At 33.9% G+C, this 19,147-nt stretch overlaps 2 protein-coding genes across 3 annotated transcripts; both read right to left on the bottom strand.

Moving 5' to 3' along the window:
* Positions 1-4,950: 4,950 nt before the first annotated feature.
* On the bottom strand, positions 4,951-6,185 carry LOC132283380 (heavy metal-associated isoprenylated plant protein 23-like). The gene is made up of 3 exons (XM_059785319.1): positions 6,041-6,185; positions 5,678-5,876; positions 4,951-5,542 (listed from the first exon to the last, which is right to left on the bottom strand). Exons 2-3 carry the CDS (start codon positions 5,832-5,834, stop codon positions 5,247-5,249), a joined length of 453 nt encoding a protein of 150 aa, XP_059641302.1. The 5' UTR covers positions 5,835-5,876; positions 6,041-6,185; the 3' UTR covers positions 4,951-5,246.
* Positions 6,186-12,196: 6,011 nt separating this feature from the next.
* Positions 12,197-18,621, bottom strand: LOC132284671 (aspartic proteinase-like protein 1). 2 transcript variants are annotated; one of them, XM_059786795.1, is made up of 10 exons: positions 17,866-18,621; positions 16,512-16,650; positions 15,588-15,829; positions 15,268-15,495; positions 14,981-15,119; positions 14,829-14,899; positions 14,646-14,736; positions 14,105-14,168; positions 13,940-14,011; positions 12,197-12,636 (listed from the first exon to the last, which is right to left on the bottom strand). In XM_059786795.1, exons 1-10 carry the CDS (start codon positions 18,168-18,170, stop codon positions 12,389-12,391), a joined length of 1,599 nt encoding a protein of 532 aa, XP_059642778.1. In that variant the 5' UTR covers positions 18,171-18,621; the 3' UTR covers positions 12,197-12,388. The 2 variants fall into 2 exon arrangements, with proteins under 2 accessions (XP_059642778.1, XP_059642779.1); XM_059786796.1 differs by lacking the exon at positions 17,866-18,621 and adding an exon at positions 17,734-17,834 and having other exon boundaries at positions 15,588-15,863.
* Between the last annotated feature and the right edge of the window lie 526 nt (positions 18,622-19,147).

Below are 19,147 nucleotides of genomic sequence, written 5' to 3'. Positions count from 1 at the left end.
TATTATTACTCCCTATTATTTATATTTATATATTTTTGTTATACGCTTTTTGTTTGTCAGGATTTTTTTTTTTTTTTCAAAATTTGAAAAATAATTTTAAGAATTCTGAAATAAAAAATAAAAATAAAAAACAAATTTTAAAGAATCAAGGGATAGTGTTGTGCAAATTTTGAAAAATAATTTTTGACAATGTTCTCGAACCACATAATATTTTATATTTTTTTTACAGAAAATTAAACTAAAGGATCACAAGATCCTGCATTATTTAGAATTGTCCCGTCAATCAAAAACCGTAAGAGGGTTCTTGTTTGCATGACATTATATGAGATACCCCTCGAATCCGAGACACGGGTTGATCAGGCCCAAGCCCAAACCTGAGGGAATATCAAACAATTAATATTTTATAATGAACACGGAATACAAAATAAATTAAGAACTGAAATTAAAGCTGGAAGGAACTAAAGGCCGGTCTCAACCTGAATAGAGGTAACATGTTAAAACGCACACGAAGTGGGCATATGTACCTATACCCAAATAGAGTACACCTCCAACCATCGTAGCCAACTACACATCCTGATGCATATACGCTCCCTAGCCATCGGTCATGAGGCTCAAGCTCATACCGAGGCACCATAACAGTACGTATATAAAATCCATCAAAAATCCCTGGTATTACCGCTCAACAAGTAATTGCCATGACAATACAAATCCACGGGACTTAACTTTTAGTTAATCCCATCCTTATTCCAAGTAGGTGGGTAATGGTATTATTTTAAAAATCAAACCCATCCTTAGTATGCCACCGTCCCATACCGGTGCCTACTTTCCAATCCTCCAGTAGTCAATAATACCAAAAAATCAAGTATATATCAACTAAATTCCAATATCCAACATTCAATGTTAGCAGTGATAAAATAAGCATTGATAAACAGGGTCACAATAACAACATATACATGCCCAATTTAAGTTGTTCCCTTTAGTCTGATATAAAGACAGAATTAATTAAAACTTCCATTTAACATCTTACAAATGACATACAGATATGTAGGGTATGTATCACAAAATCCTAATCTCCACAGTTGATACTAACTGTGATAATGTAAGCATCAAAACAAAATTCACAGTATGTATGTAGACATGCTCAAATTATAGTGTTCCACAAAACCGATCTAGTGTTAAACTCAAATCCTCCTAGTATTTAAGTTCCAACAGTTGCTATTACTGAAGTTAATATAACTATCATCTAGACCCATCCTTCCAATAATTTATACTAGCAGTGGTAAGGAAAAACGTGAACCACAGAACCACAATGCATCCACAAACATGCTTAGTCTAGGTTGAACAAGCATATAACACTACTGTAACTACCAGTTTCATAACAAAATAGATATCATTTTAGTTTGGTTTAATCTTCATTAATCCTGAAATCATTTAAGAATGCAAAGAGTATGAAGCCTAAGGGAAAGAGTATGGATAGAATCTTGCCTCAGAAACTTTTGTTCAAAGTTTCAACGTCGTCTTCTTAAAAAATCCCGGCGAGTTCCAAAACCCGATTACTGTTCACGGGTACGAAACACTATTCCCAAACTCAAAATCTGATCTCCACCGTTCAGATTGTGCGACACTGAGTCATGAACCTATCCTCCAAATTTCAGCTCGATCGGATCACGGACGAAGCGGGATCGGATGTTTGATGAAATCTGGGCAGAATGGAAAAAAAAACCTGTGCAACCCAGTTACTGTTCACGAGTATGAATCACTGTTCCCGAGGTCAAACTCTGATCTTCACCGTTCAGATTGTGCGTCACTGAGTCGTGAACCTCTCCTCCAAAATTCAGCTCGATCGGACCACGGACGAAGCGGGATCGGATGTTTGATGAAATCTGGGCAGAATGAAAAAAACCTGTGCGACCCAGTTACTGTTCACGAGTACGAATCACTGTTCCCGAGGTCAAACTCTGATCTTCACCGTTCAGATTGTGCGTCACTGAGTCGTGAACCTCTCCTCCAAAATTCAGCTCGATTAGACCACGGACGAAACGGGATCGGACGTTTGATGAAATCTGGGCAGAATGGAAAAAACCTGTGCTTTTCCTTCTCCACTTCCACAAAACGTGTGATTTGTTTAAAAAAAAACCTACACAGACGTCTACCTTATACTTATAGAGTTTTCCTAAACCCTAGGTTCATTTAAGTCCAACTCACAATCCTAACCGGCCCATCCAATTAACGTAGAAACCTACGACGGCTATAATATAAAACCCTAATTTATACTGTAATTAAAACCCTAGTTAGATGTATTTACCTAATTACTCTATTCACCATTAAATACTTAACAAATAATCTAATTGAACAAAATAATAATTAGTAAACCCAATTAAACCCAAATAAGACACACATAAAATAAGACACACATAGAATAATTAAACCAATTACACTTAAACCATTAATGCCAATTAAATAATTAAAACACTAACAAGTAATTCCAATCAAATAACTAAACCAATTAAACTTAAACCATTAATGCCACTTAAATAATTAAAATAGTAACAAGTAATTCCAATCAAATAACTAGAAATAAATATCATTTAAATAAATTAAATCACCACAAAAGAAATAAATTAAATCACCACAAAAGAAAACAATTAAGCACCTAATAAAAAAAATAATGACACATAATCAAATAAAATGCACTTAAATAATAAATTAAATACCATTAAATACCAGAAATATCCTTTTAAAAATTAAGAGTATTACATTATATCAAGTAAAATTACAGTAAACGATCACAAGATCCAACTGCATTTTATGTTCTTAGGTTCTTATCCCCATTGTATATTATACGTTGAGTGTTTTATTAGATTTTATTTTTTTATTATTTTTTTTCTTTTTTAATTTTCTTGGGGACTACAAGAGGAGACAAGCCAACTAGGCCCAAATGCCCAGTGAACATCACCCCTACAAGAGTTTAGAGCCCATTTACTGATACTGTGGAGTGTGGGCAATATTATTTCATGCTTTAGGGGCTTGTGAGCAATAAGAAGAATGACAAACATGGATTATTATATTTTGTTCTTGTAATATATATATATATGGATTGTAATTTGCTTAATAAATAGAAAATATGTCAGAGTTTAGAGTTTTAGCTGTAATAGTGGCAGTCCATTGACTAGGGCACAGTGTGGGGTTAAACACTAAACACTATCCAACTTGTATTACTGCCTCCTTTTGAGGATCTCTTTGAGACTCAGACTTAGATAGCTACATATGTATATGTGTGTGTGTGTGTGAAGCTTTATGCACTTCAAGAACGAAAGAAAAAAAAGGAATATCACAATTTTCAAAAACGGAGTATATTATAAAGACTACTGAATAGCAATCAACCATCTGTTACATAATTTTTTCCCGCATCAAAGTATTCTTTAGTTTGAGCTTGGAGGCGAGTTTAAATTAATAAATTGTGGACCATTTCTTATTACACATATCATATATATATATTGCACATCATGTCTGAAGAGTTGGTAATATGCCGCCCCTGCAGGAACAATTACACATGAGTCATATTTAATTAGGGGAATTTTTTTTACTCAAGAGTCATGAAGCATATTTGTTATAAATTACACCATCCTCTTTAAAACTAATTTTACTTGAAAAAGTTAAGAAACAGGAAATGGCTTCATAAAGAACTGCACAATAATGCTGGAGTACGTTGCTCTTTAATTTGTTCTTTTTTAGATTTAAATTTAACAACGGCAGATTATATATATATTACGTTCCACGGACTAGCTCAATATATTAGTTAGGCTTTCGGGAGTACTTCCACCAAGACTCACCAAAGAACTAAAATTATGCACATTTTTTAATTTAAGTACTTTGTGGAAATGATTCCTCCCCATTTTGAATGCAAAAATGGGAGGGTCCCAAGCTCCCAACAGAAATGTTCTTCCCCACTTTGTTTTAAACTTAATTTAACCATATATTAATTTTGCCGACAACTAGGCAGAAGAAATGCTTTGATTTCTCTTTATTTCTTTACCCACACCTTTTAGGTTTGAAATGGATCCATCCAATAGAATTTGTAACGTTAAGAACAGTAGCGCCTGAGCGTTGATCAAAAGTTTAAAACTAAGACAGGCAAAGGCAACAATATATTGACGCATATCATTATTTATTTTAATTATAAGAAGTGAAATTTAATTTTTTTTCATTTTTTTTTTTAATTTTTTTTTTACATATTTAAATATGAGAACCCATATATCCTAATTATAAACAACATTTCTCCTCATTAATTTGGAAGCCAGTACTGTCATTACTCATTTGCAATAGCGCACTCGTGATGAGAGTTTGAGTACTCTCTATTTCAGTTTTCTCCTCATCTAAGCGCATACGGGGCGCAAGTTGTTTGAGAGAGAGAGTGTGTCAGTGTAGAGAGAGAGAGGGGCGGTACGGAAGAACAAGTGGAGTGGTTTTTTTATGGACCCTACAATGATCTCTATGGGATTGTCTACAGATGGAGTGAGCTTTAGAGAATACACAACAAATTGTTTTCTTTGTTTAATTGCTTACGGATGTGTGTCTTGTATTTATTGGGTTGTCTTCAAATTTTTTATTTTATTTCTAAATTAAATTAATAAAATAATAAATAGAAAATAAAATAATTAAGTTTCACTATTTTATGTAGATGAAAAAAAATAAAATATCACATTATCACTTACTTCTTAACTTACGTGTTATTTTATTTTTTAAAAAGTAGATTGATAAACTTCAATCCACACACTCGCTATAAAATATCTTAAGAAACTTGCACCATTTTTTTTAATAGGAAGGTACAGCTATGGACAAGCCAAAGCCATCCCATCCCACCCATAGTACAGATACCACGACATGAAAATTGAAATCCTTTATATACATAGAGTTTGTAAAAGTAAGCCATATATATAACATCATGCATGAGGAAACTCATATATTAAAGTAAGAAGTAGTGAGTGTTGCATAACTACACATTCTATTTCCATCAATAAGCTAAAACCATTTTACATTCTATGTCCACCAAAACCACTCACAATTACAAAACTACAAGCCGGCCTGCAAGCTAGAACTCCTAAAACATGCAAAGAAATGCCGAGAGAGAGAGAGAGAGAGAGAGATTAGGTGGGGAATCTGATCAGATGAGGGAAGCAGAGCATGTAGTACTACAAGTACCATACATATATTCTCATGATCATCGTAGATATATATATATATATCTACATAATAGAACAGGCATTTGGGTTGTCATCACTGAACATGGAGATGTAGGGGTCCTCATATTTGGTGACAGTGCCACTTGTTGAGTTCTCAACCTTCCTGACATAGCCAGGAGGGGCCTTCTTGTCATAAGCTTGAGCAGCGTAAGGCTGAGCCACTAGGTTGTAAGGTACATAGGGCCATATCTCCGCCTTTTTCCCTGTTGACTTGGCCTTCTTCAACACCTTGTTTGCATCAACATATCCACTTACTGTCACCCTCTGCTGCTTCCTGTTTATCTCCACAGATTTCACTCCTGTACGTTTTGTCACAAATTTATTTATTATAAGTCTTCCATCATTTATATATAAAGCACTATAAATGAAACAAGAAATTAATTAGTAGTTGAAAATTAAAGATCTAGCTAGCTATATATATATGTATAGCTTACCACTTAATGAAGACAAAGCTTTTTTGACTTTAAGCTCACACCCATCACAGTCCATTCTGACCTTGAGCTCTACAGTCTGTAATTGCTTCTTCTTCTTGTGCTTGTGACCACTGCTCATCATTTCTGAGATGTATTCCAATGTTCCTCCAACACCCATCTTGTGTTTGATCTTTTTAGACAAAAGGGTCCTAGAAAATCACTTTAGAAAATGAAAGCAAAAGCTTCAATTTTGAATTCTTCAAATGAAGTTTTAACAATACCCAAGACTGAAATGAGAATATATATATATATATATTATAGCAGGTGATATGAGGGACTAATAAAAACTAATGAGTATATTTAAGGAGATAGAAGAAGTTATACCAAATAAAGTTTGAAATGACTACTCCAAGAATTTGCAAGAAACTTCCCTCCAAGAAATGGATTCCTTCCTTGTTTGCTTTGCCTTGAAAAACAAAGGAAATGGAAAGGGTTTCAAAGGCTGCTTTGCTGAACTCTCTCTTTTACTTGCTCTGAGATCTTTTCTTTACACAGGCCTACCTCTTATATAGCCCTTTTTTCCACCAGCTTCAGACACAGGAAAAAAGGTTGTGGCCCCCCAAACAACACTAAACAAAACATCGCTTTTTTTCTCAGCCCAAAATATTAATTAGGAGTATATGGGGTTTTGACCATTTAGTCCAGATTTTAAATTAAAAAAAATTAAATATTTAAAGAAAGTGATGTGAACTATTTAAACAGTAAATTTTTTTGGAGTAATGCACATAGAAAGGGACTTGTTGAAAGACCAAACATGGTGTGGGGGCCCATTTGCTGCATAATAATAATACAGTAGATGCCACGTCGCTATGTGGAGTGGTTACACGTGTCAAAGAAAGCATTGATCATGGGGTTCGGCGATGAATCCAACGGTGGAGATGAAAGGGGAAGAGAGGGGCTCCCTATGTATAGGTGTCGACTTTTGTGGGTTGTCTGTTTGTGAGCTGTTTTTGGGCTTGCCTTGCCCATAGGAGGAGCGTAGAAGAAAAAAGGTCAGGAAGAAAACAACGTGTGCTCACTTCGTACATTGATTAGTGCTTTTGAATTTAGGGATTTTAAATATTTTTTATTAATTATAATTTTTCCTTTATTTTTTTCTCTTTTAAAAAAATTTTAACAATATTTTTGTTATTATACTTGTTAAATATATAGTTATATTTAAAAAAAATTATTAAATTTATTTTAAATTTATTCAGGTTTAAATTATTTTTTCTTAAAAAAATATGTATTTCATAGCACTGCAAACCCTAAATTGGGTTTGGTAAAAATTTTTATTAATGGGACAGGATTGAAAAAAGGGTGTCCATCCCATTAATACTTATCCAAGGAATGCGAAAATTAAGGACTTTTTATGCTGGGTGACAAATTTTGGAGTGCTGTAAGAAACATATACAAGTATTGTGGACAAAAAAAATAAATAAATAAAAATAAAGTACCCTATGATGCAGAGTCCCACTCATCAGAGGGCGGTGATAGTTTGGATTCTCTATTTGGGTTAATTGATTGGGCAAGATCGAGAAACATTATATCCAGTTTTAAAATAATAATAGTTGATGATATTGGGGATTCATTAATTAAGTAAATTAATTACAATTGAGTGGGAAAGTCCTCGAATGAAATGTACATGCCACGCGCTTGTAATAATGTTTGCCACTCGCCAATCGCCATAAGAAGAAAGTAGGCTAGCAGTAGCAGCGCTATATATATATGGAAAAATATAGATGAATTAAAGACGTGTTTGACTGAGGACATAGCTGGAATAAAGCTGGCTTTTATATATATATATATATATTAATATATATGCATGTATACTAATTAAAGTAATCAGCTTTAATAATAATTGAAAGTTTGAAGCTTCCACCTCCAGGCTCCAGCCGAATCTTTATGGAAAAAAAGTTATATACACATTTAAAATTATAGAGAGAGGGTTGTTTAAAGTGCGCGCATTGTCTCCCAACAACCATATATATCATAATCATTTCTTCAAGGGTTTTTGATGGGCACTATATTGATCATTTAGACATTGGCGTACTCGGTCTACCATACAACATTAGTCACATGATGTTTTGTGTTAACTTGTCGTGACTAAAAATGTCCTCTTAGTTTAAGACCCAATAATTCGCTAAACTAATGTAACTTGATATGATTTATTCGATCAAAATTTTAATTAAAATGAACCGGAACTATATATATATATATAGAGGGGGGGGGGGGGGTTGTTAGATAGTGGGGCCAATCTAACCTTTGATCCGTCCATTATGACTCTCTTGTACGACAAGAGTACTTAGATATATATTGAACACTCTAGGTTTATATATTATACTAACAATACGGAAAACAAACGAACGATTTCGTCATGAAGCAGGAAAAAAAGATAATGTATATGAATGTTGTTGATGTCACGTACATTTCTCAGTGGCCCGCTAATTGGACTCTCCAATTATTGATTAAAAAGTTGTTTGGCAATGAAATATGTACAAAAAAAAAAAAAAAATTGACCTAACCAAGAAAAAAAAAAACTTTAAATCTCCTATTACTTACGCCATTTTTTAATTATTTTTTCATGCAAGGACAAGCACAGAACGGACAATTTAGCCAAATTATGTTGGATTGTTTTTTCTTTTTGATAGGTACTAAAGTTGGGATTTACAAAAGCAAAATTCTTTAATTCTAAATCTCATGTATATGTGTGTGTTACTTTTACAAAGGCAAAAAAGAAAAGAAAGGAAGGTAAGGTCTTGTTTCTGTGAGTCTTATAATATTATTGAAGCTTATAATGTTTAAAGGAGCCAAAAGATTAAAGCAAATCATGATCTTTTTCATCTTTATATTATACAAAAAAGGGGTAGATAGCTTTAGAAGATGGAGAGAAGGTGGTGCCCCGCACACAGTCCACACACACAGTCCAACAATATCATGCATGCACTTAATTCCTTACTATAACCCAATAATTGTTCACCTTCCCCCACCTTTTTTCATTGTCTTTACCCATCCATATCTAACCCTAAATCCTCCAAATTAATCTCCCACTCAACTTATTAAAATGCTATGTGTAGACGTGTTTGTGTGTGTATATTTATATATATATTCATATATAAATATTTGAGTTGCTATATTGGCCAACTGAAAGAAACACACGAAGATGCAGCGACATGTGTAGTACGTTAGTGATAGTGCAAAGGCTTAAAACAAATTAAGAAGACGTATAAATGGTGTTAGGGTACACGCTTTAACATGACTTCATGTAAAAGTATCAAACATAGACTTGAGTACTTTTTTTGTTCGAAAGTATCAAACCCTATTCCATCTTCTTAAACTCCTATTTGCAGCACAAATTGCTTGTTTTTAAAAGATTGGCTTTGATATATATATATATATATATATATATATATATATATATATATATATATTGGGAGTTAGTACGTTGATATAGGGATTCTCTACGGTACACGCCAACGGACGATTCTGATGATTTGTAATCATTTACACATGTAAATAATCACAACCATCTGATGTTATTGTACCCAATGAATAATTATAATGGACGATTGTAATCATTTACATATATAAATCATCAAATTCATTTGCAGCGGTACAACACTGTGTTATTACCGCAAAGTATAACAAATCACAAGGGCAAACATATACATACATACAAAAAGATTACCACATTTCCTTACATGGTTCCTATATCAAATTAAGGTTCACAATTATGGCATTTACAAGAAATTGAAGCACATGCAAAAGGAAAAGAAGATTCTAAAGTAAAATAATAAAAAAAAGGTTGGTAGAATAAAAGATTTCGCAAAAAAAATATTGTTTACGTGCACAAGGAATAGTCTCTCGTGTGAAAATGAAAGATGGAAGGGAAGAAACAATTTGGAGGAATGGAAAATCAATATTGAGTGAAGAGAGACACTAATTTTTAGTTTGCGTGGATGAACCAGAGCCACAATTGAACTAGCGACATGGTATTCATTGAACAAATTGAAAAAAAATATGGAAACAACGTGCCTAAAAGGGGTGGAAAAGTATGAAAGTAAAACAAAATTCTATAAAGTAGGTGTTTTGTGTCTTGCTTCTTGAGAAAGAAAAACAAAGCCGTGTATGAAATTAAGAATTATTGTTAAAGCAAGTTATTTTAAAAACTTTGTTTTATAGAATGGTTCCTAAAAGTGAGAGAGAAAAAACAAGAAGAAAGGTGATGTGAATGAGTTGTTTTTGAGGAAAAGTGATATAGAGCAGGAAGTCGAAGCCTGTGTACCATTAGATTGACTAGATTGACAGAAACTTAAACTTGATGTTTTTTTGAGGTGAGCCAACCTCTTAGGCTACTTTAAAAATATAAAATATAAATTGTTGAAATTTTTAAAATTTTTGTTGAAGGTCAAAACCAGCAGGAATGGTTTTGATTTTTATTATTTGAGGGCTAATTTGGTGTGGCGGAATGAATGGAGTGGAGGTGGGAATGGAATAGAATGGTCATTCCTTTTGTTTAAGGAATGATTTTGATGGAATGACCATTCTTCAAGAATAGTGAAGAACGATGATTTCAATTTTAAAATTGGTACCAAACACGAGAATGGAAAAAAAAAAAAACCATTTCATTCTACTTTCTTTTATTCTATTCCACCACATCAAACTAGACCTTAATTTAATTAATCGGGTCTTATCCCTATTTTTAGGTAAAGTACTAAATAATACCATACTTTATGTTGTAGGTTTGAACAGAAACATTTCAATTTTATCTGCAATTTATGATTTTATAATTATATTAAACATATTAATTCTCAATTTAGCTTCTGTTTCAAATGGGAGCTAAAAAAAACAAGTTAAGAAATATCCTTTGAAAAATAAATAAATAAAGAGATTATAAGTCATTTTCAAAAATAGCTCAATTGGTACAAATTCACTTTATCGAGAGTTCGAGTCACGGCGAAGGCACAAGTATGCGAGTTTGTTTAAACTTTTGAAAAAAAAAAAAACCATCAAGAGCAAATGAAGTTCTATGCACCACTGTGTACATTATGAAAATCAGGCTCTCCACTCTCAAACAGCACATGAACTTGTTTTGAGAAGGGATTAAGTAAAGTGTTTTGAAAATCACATAACTATTTTTTAAATATCAGATTTCATAAAGCAGCATTAGGACCACATGCACTACCTTTGGGTTGGCACATTTTCACGTGAAAAAATGTAATGTCACATTATTCCTTAGTCTTCACACAAGTTTGTTTCAGCGCCCAAATCAAGAAACTAAGACAACCATGTTTTGGAGAACCAAAATCAAAAACAATATTATTTTTAAGAAAATACTATGACAACATGTTTGGAAGAAAAAAAATAGGTAAGGAAAATAAAATGAAAAATTCAAAACAAAGAGAGAACATGCTGTTAAAAATTAAGTATATATAGATTTTTCTTTTAAAAAAAATAGAAATAATAAAAATATAAATAAAAAAAAATAAAAAAAAGGTTTTTGGTCCTTAACTGTTTTGTTTTGTGATAAAGCTAAATGGAATTGAATTGCTAAAAAAAAAAAAAAAAAACTGTAAAAATATAAAGGCCTAGCAACAAAGCAAGGGCACCAAACAAGGCCAAGAATCTGAACACAGCACACGACTAAAGCCCATAGACATGAAATTAGCACATCATGTCTCAAGTTGCGTACAACTTCGTATTGATTACATAACAATTTTATATCACTTATATAATAATTATTTTAACAATTTCATATCACTTATGAAATAATTATTTTAGATCATTTATATAACAATAATCGATATATTTTGTTATGTAAATAATGTAATGTGTTGCGTACGCGACACAAGATATTCTGAACTACAAAAGGTTATCTGATTCCACATGCATGTAATGTAACTTTGAAGGAAATGTACCACAAGGATATAAATTTGATCTACATTAACAAATGCATGGACTTGGAAGGTTACAATCTGCAACAATAGATCGATATACCATCCATTTTATGTTGACAAGAGATAAGAGAAGTCTCTTCCCACGTTGGTTGAGAAGAGAAAGACGAGTACAGAGGGAGAATGTAAAGAAGAGAGGAAAATAAATCAACCATACAATATCAAACAACCAGCCAATTATTTTTTGTTGTTGTGACTATAACAAAGACATCATCATATCAGTATATTATACAATTTTTTCATGACTTGCATTTCAAATTTTCAACAGAATCCAGGCTGTCCATTGTACCATATAGTATACATACATGTATGCATTATTTGTGCTGGTTTTAGAGTGAGAAACACCTGCATCTCCTTAGATTCTCTCATGCCCTTATCTTATACCATAATTTCAACCAGATTGAATTTGAATTAGCATGTTTCTTTTTCAATTGTTTTGAGTAGGAGAAAATGGAGAAGGGAGGACAGGAGAACAAAAGGATGAAGAAAGATTCCAAAATAAAGGCCTTTTGCATTTTAATAAAAGCGAACCACAAAATTAAAGATATGAAGAAAACAAAAATGAAATGATAACAAATAAGAGATCAAGATGTAATACAATATACTATATCGGTTTTTACCAAATTAGCAACTTAAAAGAAGAATAAGGTAAAATAAAGACATGGACGACAAGAAGGCTCACTGGATGGGAATCGGGATTTTATATGGACAGATCTACCAGGGAATGGGAGTGCCCACCTTAAGAGACAAGGACAAGTTGATGCAGCAAGAGCGGCAGAACCAGTAGCTTCACTAAACATAGCAGGGAGGATGATATTAGCTGAGTTGAGGCAGCTGAGGGCTTTGAGGGAGTCCTTCCTGCTAAGGCAGGAGCAACTGCATTCCCACCAGGAGTTCGCTGCTGCTCGGATGTCGGTAATTGGTTTGGGGGGCTGCCACTGGGCGGTGGAGTCAGCGGCATTCTCTTACTGTCACTTAGATCTTGACCTGACATGAACATAGCTCAATGAGTTGAAAAGAAACCGGCAAATAAAACACAAGCACATACCATTCTGCACGCCACTTCCCTTAAATATTACAGAGTATATCCTAGCAAGCGTCAACTCACTTAGAAGACTAGCTAGTGACCAGCTACACAATACGACGTTCTTAATTGACAAAAACATCAGCAATGGATGTATATCCAAATAGCGTCCTCGGAACCCTACTTTCAGTCCAGCAAATATGCATATACAAAAGCCAAATGGAAGCAAGTAACTGTTGGGGATTTTGGATATTTTTATACAATCTTATTTTTAAGTCTATTCACATAATCATATCAAAATGCACTTTGACTAGAACACTTCTATATTCATATGGCAGTGTAATCATACCACAATATATATAGTATAAATAAAACAATATACTAAAGTAATAGGCCAGTAAAATAACAAAAAATGCAGATTTTTTTTTTTATAAATAACAACAAACACATATTAAAGTAGTAGAGGGTTGTCCTAAAGCCTCTACAGCCTCCCTACATGCAGGTTATGATGACTATGAAAAGCTCCAACATACAACTCCAATGTCCTCCATGCGCACATTCACAGAGTGACGATCACCAAGTTCATTGTCATGTTGCCCATAAACTCAGATATATATATATACACACACTCAAATACATATAATATTTTGGTTGAATGAATGGAGGTTTTACACAGAAAGAAATCTGGAGGAGGAAAGTAAAAGGTGTATATAATATGTTAGAATAACCATATCCCCTTAGCCAATAGATACAACCAGTCACACCTTTCCAAAATAAGAAGTTTTAAAAACTTTTATGTTTTTATTCAAAAAACCTATCAGTAAACTCTTTCTAATCAACTTTGATACAACATGACATAGCTCCTGCTGTGATGTTCCACACTCTACCACGAAGGACCAGCTGAATTTTAGAGCTATCCATGGCAAGCAGCAGAAGGAGGTTGAACTTTGAGCAGACTTTTCAATCCAGAACTATAATAATTTGCCAGAAAGACGTGTTTATATTTATGCTTCATTTCAGTCTATTGAATATAATGGTCAAGTAAGCATATACAACAACTTCCCAAAGTTAATAGACATTTTTTTGAGAGAGGGAGGTGGGTGGGGGGGGGGAGTGGGGAGGTAAAGTTGGTAGGCAAAGTATGAAACCCCTAAAAAGTGGCTTATAAGCTCCAAACATTTCCAGGTTACACCTCTAAATTACAACAATCATAAGCCAATTATTACATCACTAAATAATATGATTGTGAATAGCTTATATACTCACAATTGGAACGTGACCAGCCTAGCTTCAAATGTTCCCTATCAAATACCATCCGATAACCTGTCATAAAGTTCTCTGCATTTGAAAACAAGAAAATATTTTGTTGAGTAATAGAAACTGATCGGAGGGAAATTTAATTAATAGAAAAAGAAAAGCATGCCCACTTACGTCCAATTGTTCCAATATCTCCATCTGCTGCTGCTTGTATGGTTAAGCAAAATCCAGCAACTCCCTGAATCAGAAAAGCTCCAGTTTTAGATATTATATGCATAGAAATGCATAACTGGCTCAATTGTCGTATACAACTCTAATGAACTTGTACATTACTATGTGCTTTTTTCTGCACTAGGATAATAAAATAGAAAACCAAAGTTAGAGTTAATGCTCTTGGTCCAATTGTCTGGTTCCTTTTGAAATTGCTGAAGTAGCTATTGGTGGTTATGGCAAAGATCCCTACGATGGATCTACAAACACTAGAATACAGAAACACTTGAGCACGCATGCAATTGGTGCTCTCTCTGACCCAGTGCACTTGTCCTTGCTTTTCGTCAGAAGGTTCCATATTTAATTGATTTGACTAAGAGATTTCACAATACTAAGTTCTCCATCAAACTAAATATCTTTTGACTATATTTTATATCGATCAAGGCTGAAGTCAATTTATAAAAAAAAAAAATTAAAATATTATGAATGCACAAACATGACTTACAGGAATCTGAAAAACAGGATCGCGGACCACAAAGCTGTTGTTCAATGGAAACTTTAGTGTCACGGAGGGGATCTTAGGCAACTCCTGAGAACTGTTTTATAAAACTATCCATCTTAGCATACAAAACAAAGAGAAAAGGGAGGAGGCCACTTTACAAATTCAATACATCTTATGCAAATTTACCTGTACTTATAGCAATACTCCCAAGGAGATCCTTCATAACTAGTGCGTGTGGCATTTACTAGTCTGTCAAACTATCATCAAAAGCAGTGACATAACACATACCGCTAATAAATTCGAATTATATGGTACAATGGAAAAAGAATTTACCTTACCTCCTTAACAACTCTTTCATATACTTCATTCGGGAGAAATGTAAACGATGTCCCACTATCAACCAGTGCATTGAAGCTGGTCTTCTCAAGACAGGAACTCCCAATACAACATGCCTCCACTCCAGTAATGTAGGTTGTACTGGATGAAAAGTGGCCCAAAACGGAAGTCAAATACAAAAATTATGTAGAAAATTGCAGAAACATATCAAAACAGAGGGCCTGATAAGAATTGGACATATACCAAATAAAAATAGATTAAGTATTATAAATATAAACGAACTTCATACTATTTCCCATTTGAAGGCAAGAAAGGAGTAGTTTGTTGGGTAGCTATTCCCTGGTCTCCAAAAAATATTCTCCCAGAATAGTCCTCATCAAAACACAAAGAAAATGAGTTCTGAACCAATCCAGATTTTGCAAGAAAACTTGGAACTGATATTTCTCCAAGTCCAAGACCCATAAGACCATCAGGAGCAACTCCATCCAAGTAACCACCACTTTGCTTCCTACCACATCTGAATTCCAAAAATGGCAAGCGAAATTTAATTTGTAATATGTTATCACTGAAAACCTAATTCATAGAGTGCTTAAGCAAGTTTGAACACACCCTATAATGACTGGAGCCTGCACAGAATTGTTGGATGTGTCATCACTGCTTGATGCAAGATGCAATATGTCCTCAGCCAACAATCCAGAACTTGATGTACCTTCCGAGAGGTAGTTAACAGTGTAAAGGCATGGCTGCTTAGGACTTTTGCAACTTGGACCCAAGTCACATAGCCGATGGCTGCAAGATAGGTGCTTGCTGGTGCTTGAGATAGATGGATTGTACTCATTTAGATCCCTATCCTGCATAATAGATGCCCCATATACCAGGGAGCACCTGCCAATCAATCACTGGATATAAGTGCTAAACCTGTTACAAGTCTAGCAGATACTGCACAAGTCCTCCGAAACAAAATAAATCAAGTGCAGCCTCTTATATTACTTTAAGTTTTGTAAAGAGTTGAATTCATTTTTGAGTTTCCCAAATTTTGTCCACTTTTTTCCTTTCTCTATAATTTACATCTCTACTTATTTTCAAAGATACTTAAACTTAAACTTTAATCCACTTTTCAAACATAATTGTAATCGGCATAGTGACTGGAAACTGTGGAAATAGATCTTTTTGAAATGATAGCTTCAGTGGTTGCTTTGTTACAGTGATATGGGGAACAAAATTCAATAAGTTGAAATTTTTTTCTGATTAAAGATGAAAATCAAATAGCAATAATTGAGCATTCATATTCCATCTCTTTAGTAACTCTAAAAAGTTAAAAACAGAACTGTTATAAAAATAAAAGTGAATAGCAAAGAACATACCGAAGAAAAAATAAAAATTTGAGATAAACTAAAAACAAGAATTTGGTCATCGAGTAGCAATGACAATAAAGAATCTGATATAATTGGTGAAGCCTTGAGAACACACACAGAAAATGTAGATAGAATATGGTAATGACAACGTAAACAAAGTTAGTAAAGGCCAGCATACCAGACTGTCATAGTGGCGGGCAGAGAGGGGAGCACATTGTATACAATCACATGGGACCCAAAGTAGATCACTCCCAGTATCCAATGCAACAAGAAAAGAAACATTTGGCGTCCCTATATCAATCCAGGAGTAATGCAACCTGTACAAAGGAAAATGAATTCAATTCCAGGATAATAATCATCAGCTACATGGAAAGTGGTGGCAAACTCACAACAGAAACACGAAATGAAAATCCAGCTTTGAAATAAAAATATGAGTGGGAAAATCAAAATGACATAATTTTCTACAATCTTTTACCCAAGCTAGCTCAGAAAGTTATAAACAAAACACTACACTCGTTAAAAGATAGCACTTAATCAGGCATTTCTAATATTCAAATGTGTAGACAGGGAAATATTTGGATGACCAATTCTAACATTCAAAGGTGTCAACCCCAAAACACCAGGTAGTTTCAGCTAGACCCAAACTAACACTTAAATTTTCTCAAAATGGAATAAATATCTAATGATACATAATGTGACAGACACTAGTAATATCTTTAGAGCACAGAAATGATAGGTCTAGGGGAAGAACAAAATTGACTTGGGTTGATGTAATAAGAATAATCATGGTAGTGAATGGTTAACCAGAGGATATATTCCTATATATAAATTAAATAGAGAATGATGTCTGATCCCTAACTAGGTTGTGTTAAACTCCATTTTTTGTAGCTGACTCAAAATTTTGATTAGCTGTATTTCCTGATGGTTACAACTTCCTTAAAGCAAGCTAATTCAAGAAAAAATATATATCATTATCCATGGAAATTCCCCCAAGAATGTTGACTGCATTTGTTTTAAATTTGATTTTTTTTTTTTCCTGAAAACCTCTTGTTATTAACCAAACAACTCCTTGTGCGGAAGGAACAGAATATTTTATACTTGAACCAACTTAAAATGAAGCCAGTGATATACTTCATCATTTTGAAATCTCAAAGTGTCTATCCTTTTTAATAAAAAATAAGCAAGACTATTATAGCTAAAATTTGTGCTTTCTGATTTGCAACCCACTGATGTCCCTCATATCTAGCTTATACCATCTTACAATAATAAATAAAGCACTTCCCATTTCCATAATAATATCCCCATTTGGATTTATATTGACTCATTTATATTTTTATATTAGCTTTCAACATCCAAAAAATTAAATTAGAAAGGAATATAAGAAAATATTCCAGCAATACCAATTCCATTACGCAGTACACCCCTGCCTTCCTCTCGCTTGTACACGGAGAGAAATAGAATAAAACAGAGCACCATTAGGAAGATAATCAGCACCGGAACAAATAAAATAAAAATAAAAGGAGTTAACTGACCATCCCCAGTCATTCCCAAACGACATCGTTTTACTTCCTTCGGAGGGGAAGAGGAACTGATGCTGAGAACCGAGCTTCATCTTCTGCCTCTGCATATCACTGCTCACAAGCATTTGGTAGTACTCCAAGCTCCTCCTCTCCGGCCACCGCGAACCAGACACCTCACCATTCCTCGAAACCCTAAGCGCCTTCAGCTCATCGGAGAACCGATGAATTAGCCTCGAAGAATACGTCACCGCCACAACACATTCAATCAGCAGAAATGCCACACACAAAGACACTGAAATCACAGGTTGAGTCGCCATTGCGACTCGAATCCAAACACAAACCAGAAAAACACGAACAACAGAGCAATAAGTTGAGAAATCTAGGCTTTTTCGGGCTACAAAGAAGTAGTAATAACGAGATCTAAAGATTTCAGCTCGAATACTCCGCTCAAAACGAAAGATAAAAGAGATTAAACGAGAGAATGAAGACAATCAATATATATCTAGAGAGTGTGTGTGAAGTAAGTGCAGAAAGAAAGATAGAATGTGGTATAGGAATATATATATATATATATATATATATATTTGTTTGACTGTGTGTGTGTATATATATATATATATAGAGAGAGAGAGAGAGAGATTTTAGCTAACTGGGAATGGAAATTCGGTGGGTGTGGTGATGGTAATGGCCCAATGGGTACAAAGGGAGGTTGAGAAGTGGAAATTGGAAATGTTGTTATCGCAGGTGGAGGAAGAAAGAAGACAAGAGTGAGGGTGTTTGGATAGGAGAATAGGATGCGCACTGTGCGCATTACGCATCATGTGCATCGTAATGCGGAGCTAGCTAAAAATAAGGGAATAAATTGAATTAGTTGATGAAATGCCTTGAATCTTGATTAAGGTGTGCACTAGAGAGAGATGATGATGATTAGGTTTGATGAGGTGGATAATATATTGTGTGGTCCCTTCTCATATCACGTGTCAGAAAAAGAAGGTGCTTGGATTGGCGGAGACGTCGCGTCAGCTACGTCGAACTTTTGTCGCTCCGCTTTTTCGTTTTTTTTATTTCTTTTTTCGGAATGGTGGGACCTCTTCAAGGCCCTTATCATTCACGATTTTCTCCAATTTTTTTATTTGAATGTAAAATATTTTTTAAAAAATATTCTGATATTCAGTTGTCAAATTTTTTTTTTTAATACTAATACAAACAAAATATATTAAAGTTTAATAAAAATAATTTATTCATCAACTTTTGATAAATTATTTTATACATCTTACGTGATACATTCGGCCTC

Source organism: Cornus florida, unplaced genomic scaffold (assembly GCF_030987335.1).
Source record: "Cornus florida cultivar Cherokee Brave unplaced genomic scaffold, ASM3098733v1 CherokeeBrave_3.0.0_Hap2_Chr11, whole genome shotgun sequence".
In the NCBI taxonomy this organism is placed as follows: Eukaryota; Viridiplantae; Streptophyta; class Magnoliopsida; order Cornales; family Cornaceae; genus Cornus; species Cornus florida.
Note: the sequence above shows the minus strand (reverse complement) of the source record. Positions and strands in the feature narration are given on the sequence as shown.

Bases quoted from the DNA above. Each gene is read 5' to 3' on its own strand.
- LOC132284671 (XM_059786795.1), bottom strand. From the start codon at position 18,170: ATGGCGACTCAACCTGTGATTTCAGTGTCTTTGTGTGTGGCATTTCTG. The intron at 16,651-17,865 runs GTCAGTTAACTC...TCCTTTGTACAG, and splicing joins TTTGGGAATGACTGGGGATG to GTTGCATTACTCCTGGATTG. The intron at 14,012-14,104 runs GTAAGTGGGCAT...TTTCAAATGCAG, and splicing joins AGATATTGGAACAATTGGAC to AGAACTTTATGACAGGTTAT.
- LOC132283380 (XM_059785319.1), bottom strand. From the start codon at position 5,834: ATGGGTGTTGGAGGAACATTGGAATACATCTCAGAAATGATGAGCAGT. The intron at 5,543-5,677 runs GTAAGCTATACA...CAAAACGTACAG, and splicing joins AGCTTTGTCTTCATTAAGTG to GAGTGAAATCTGTGGAGATA.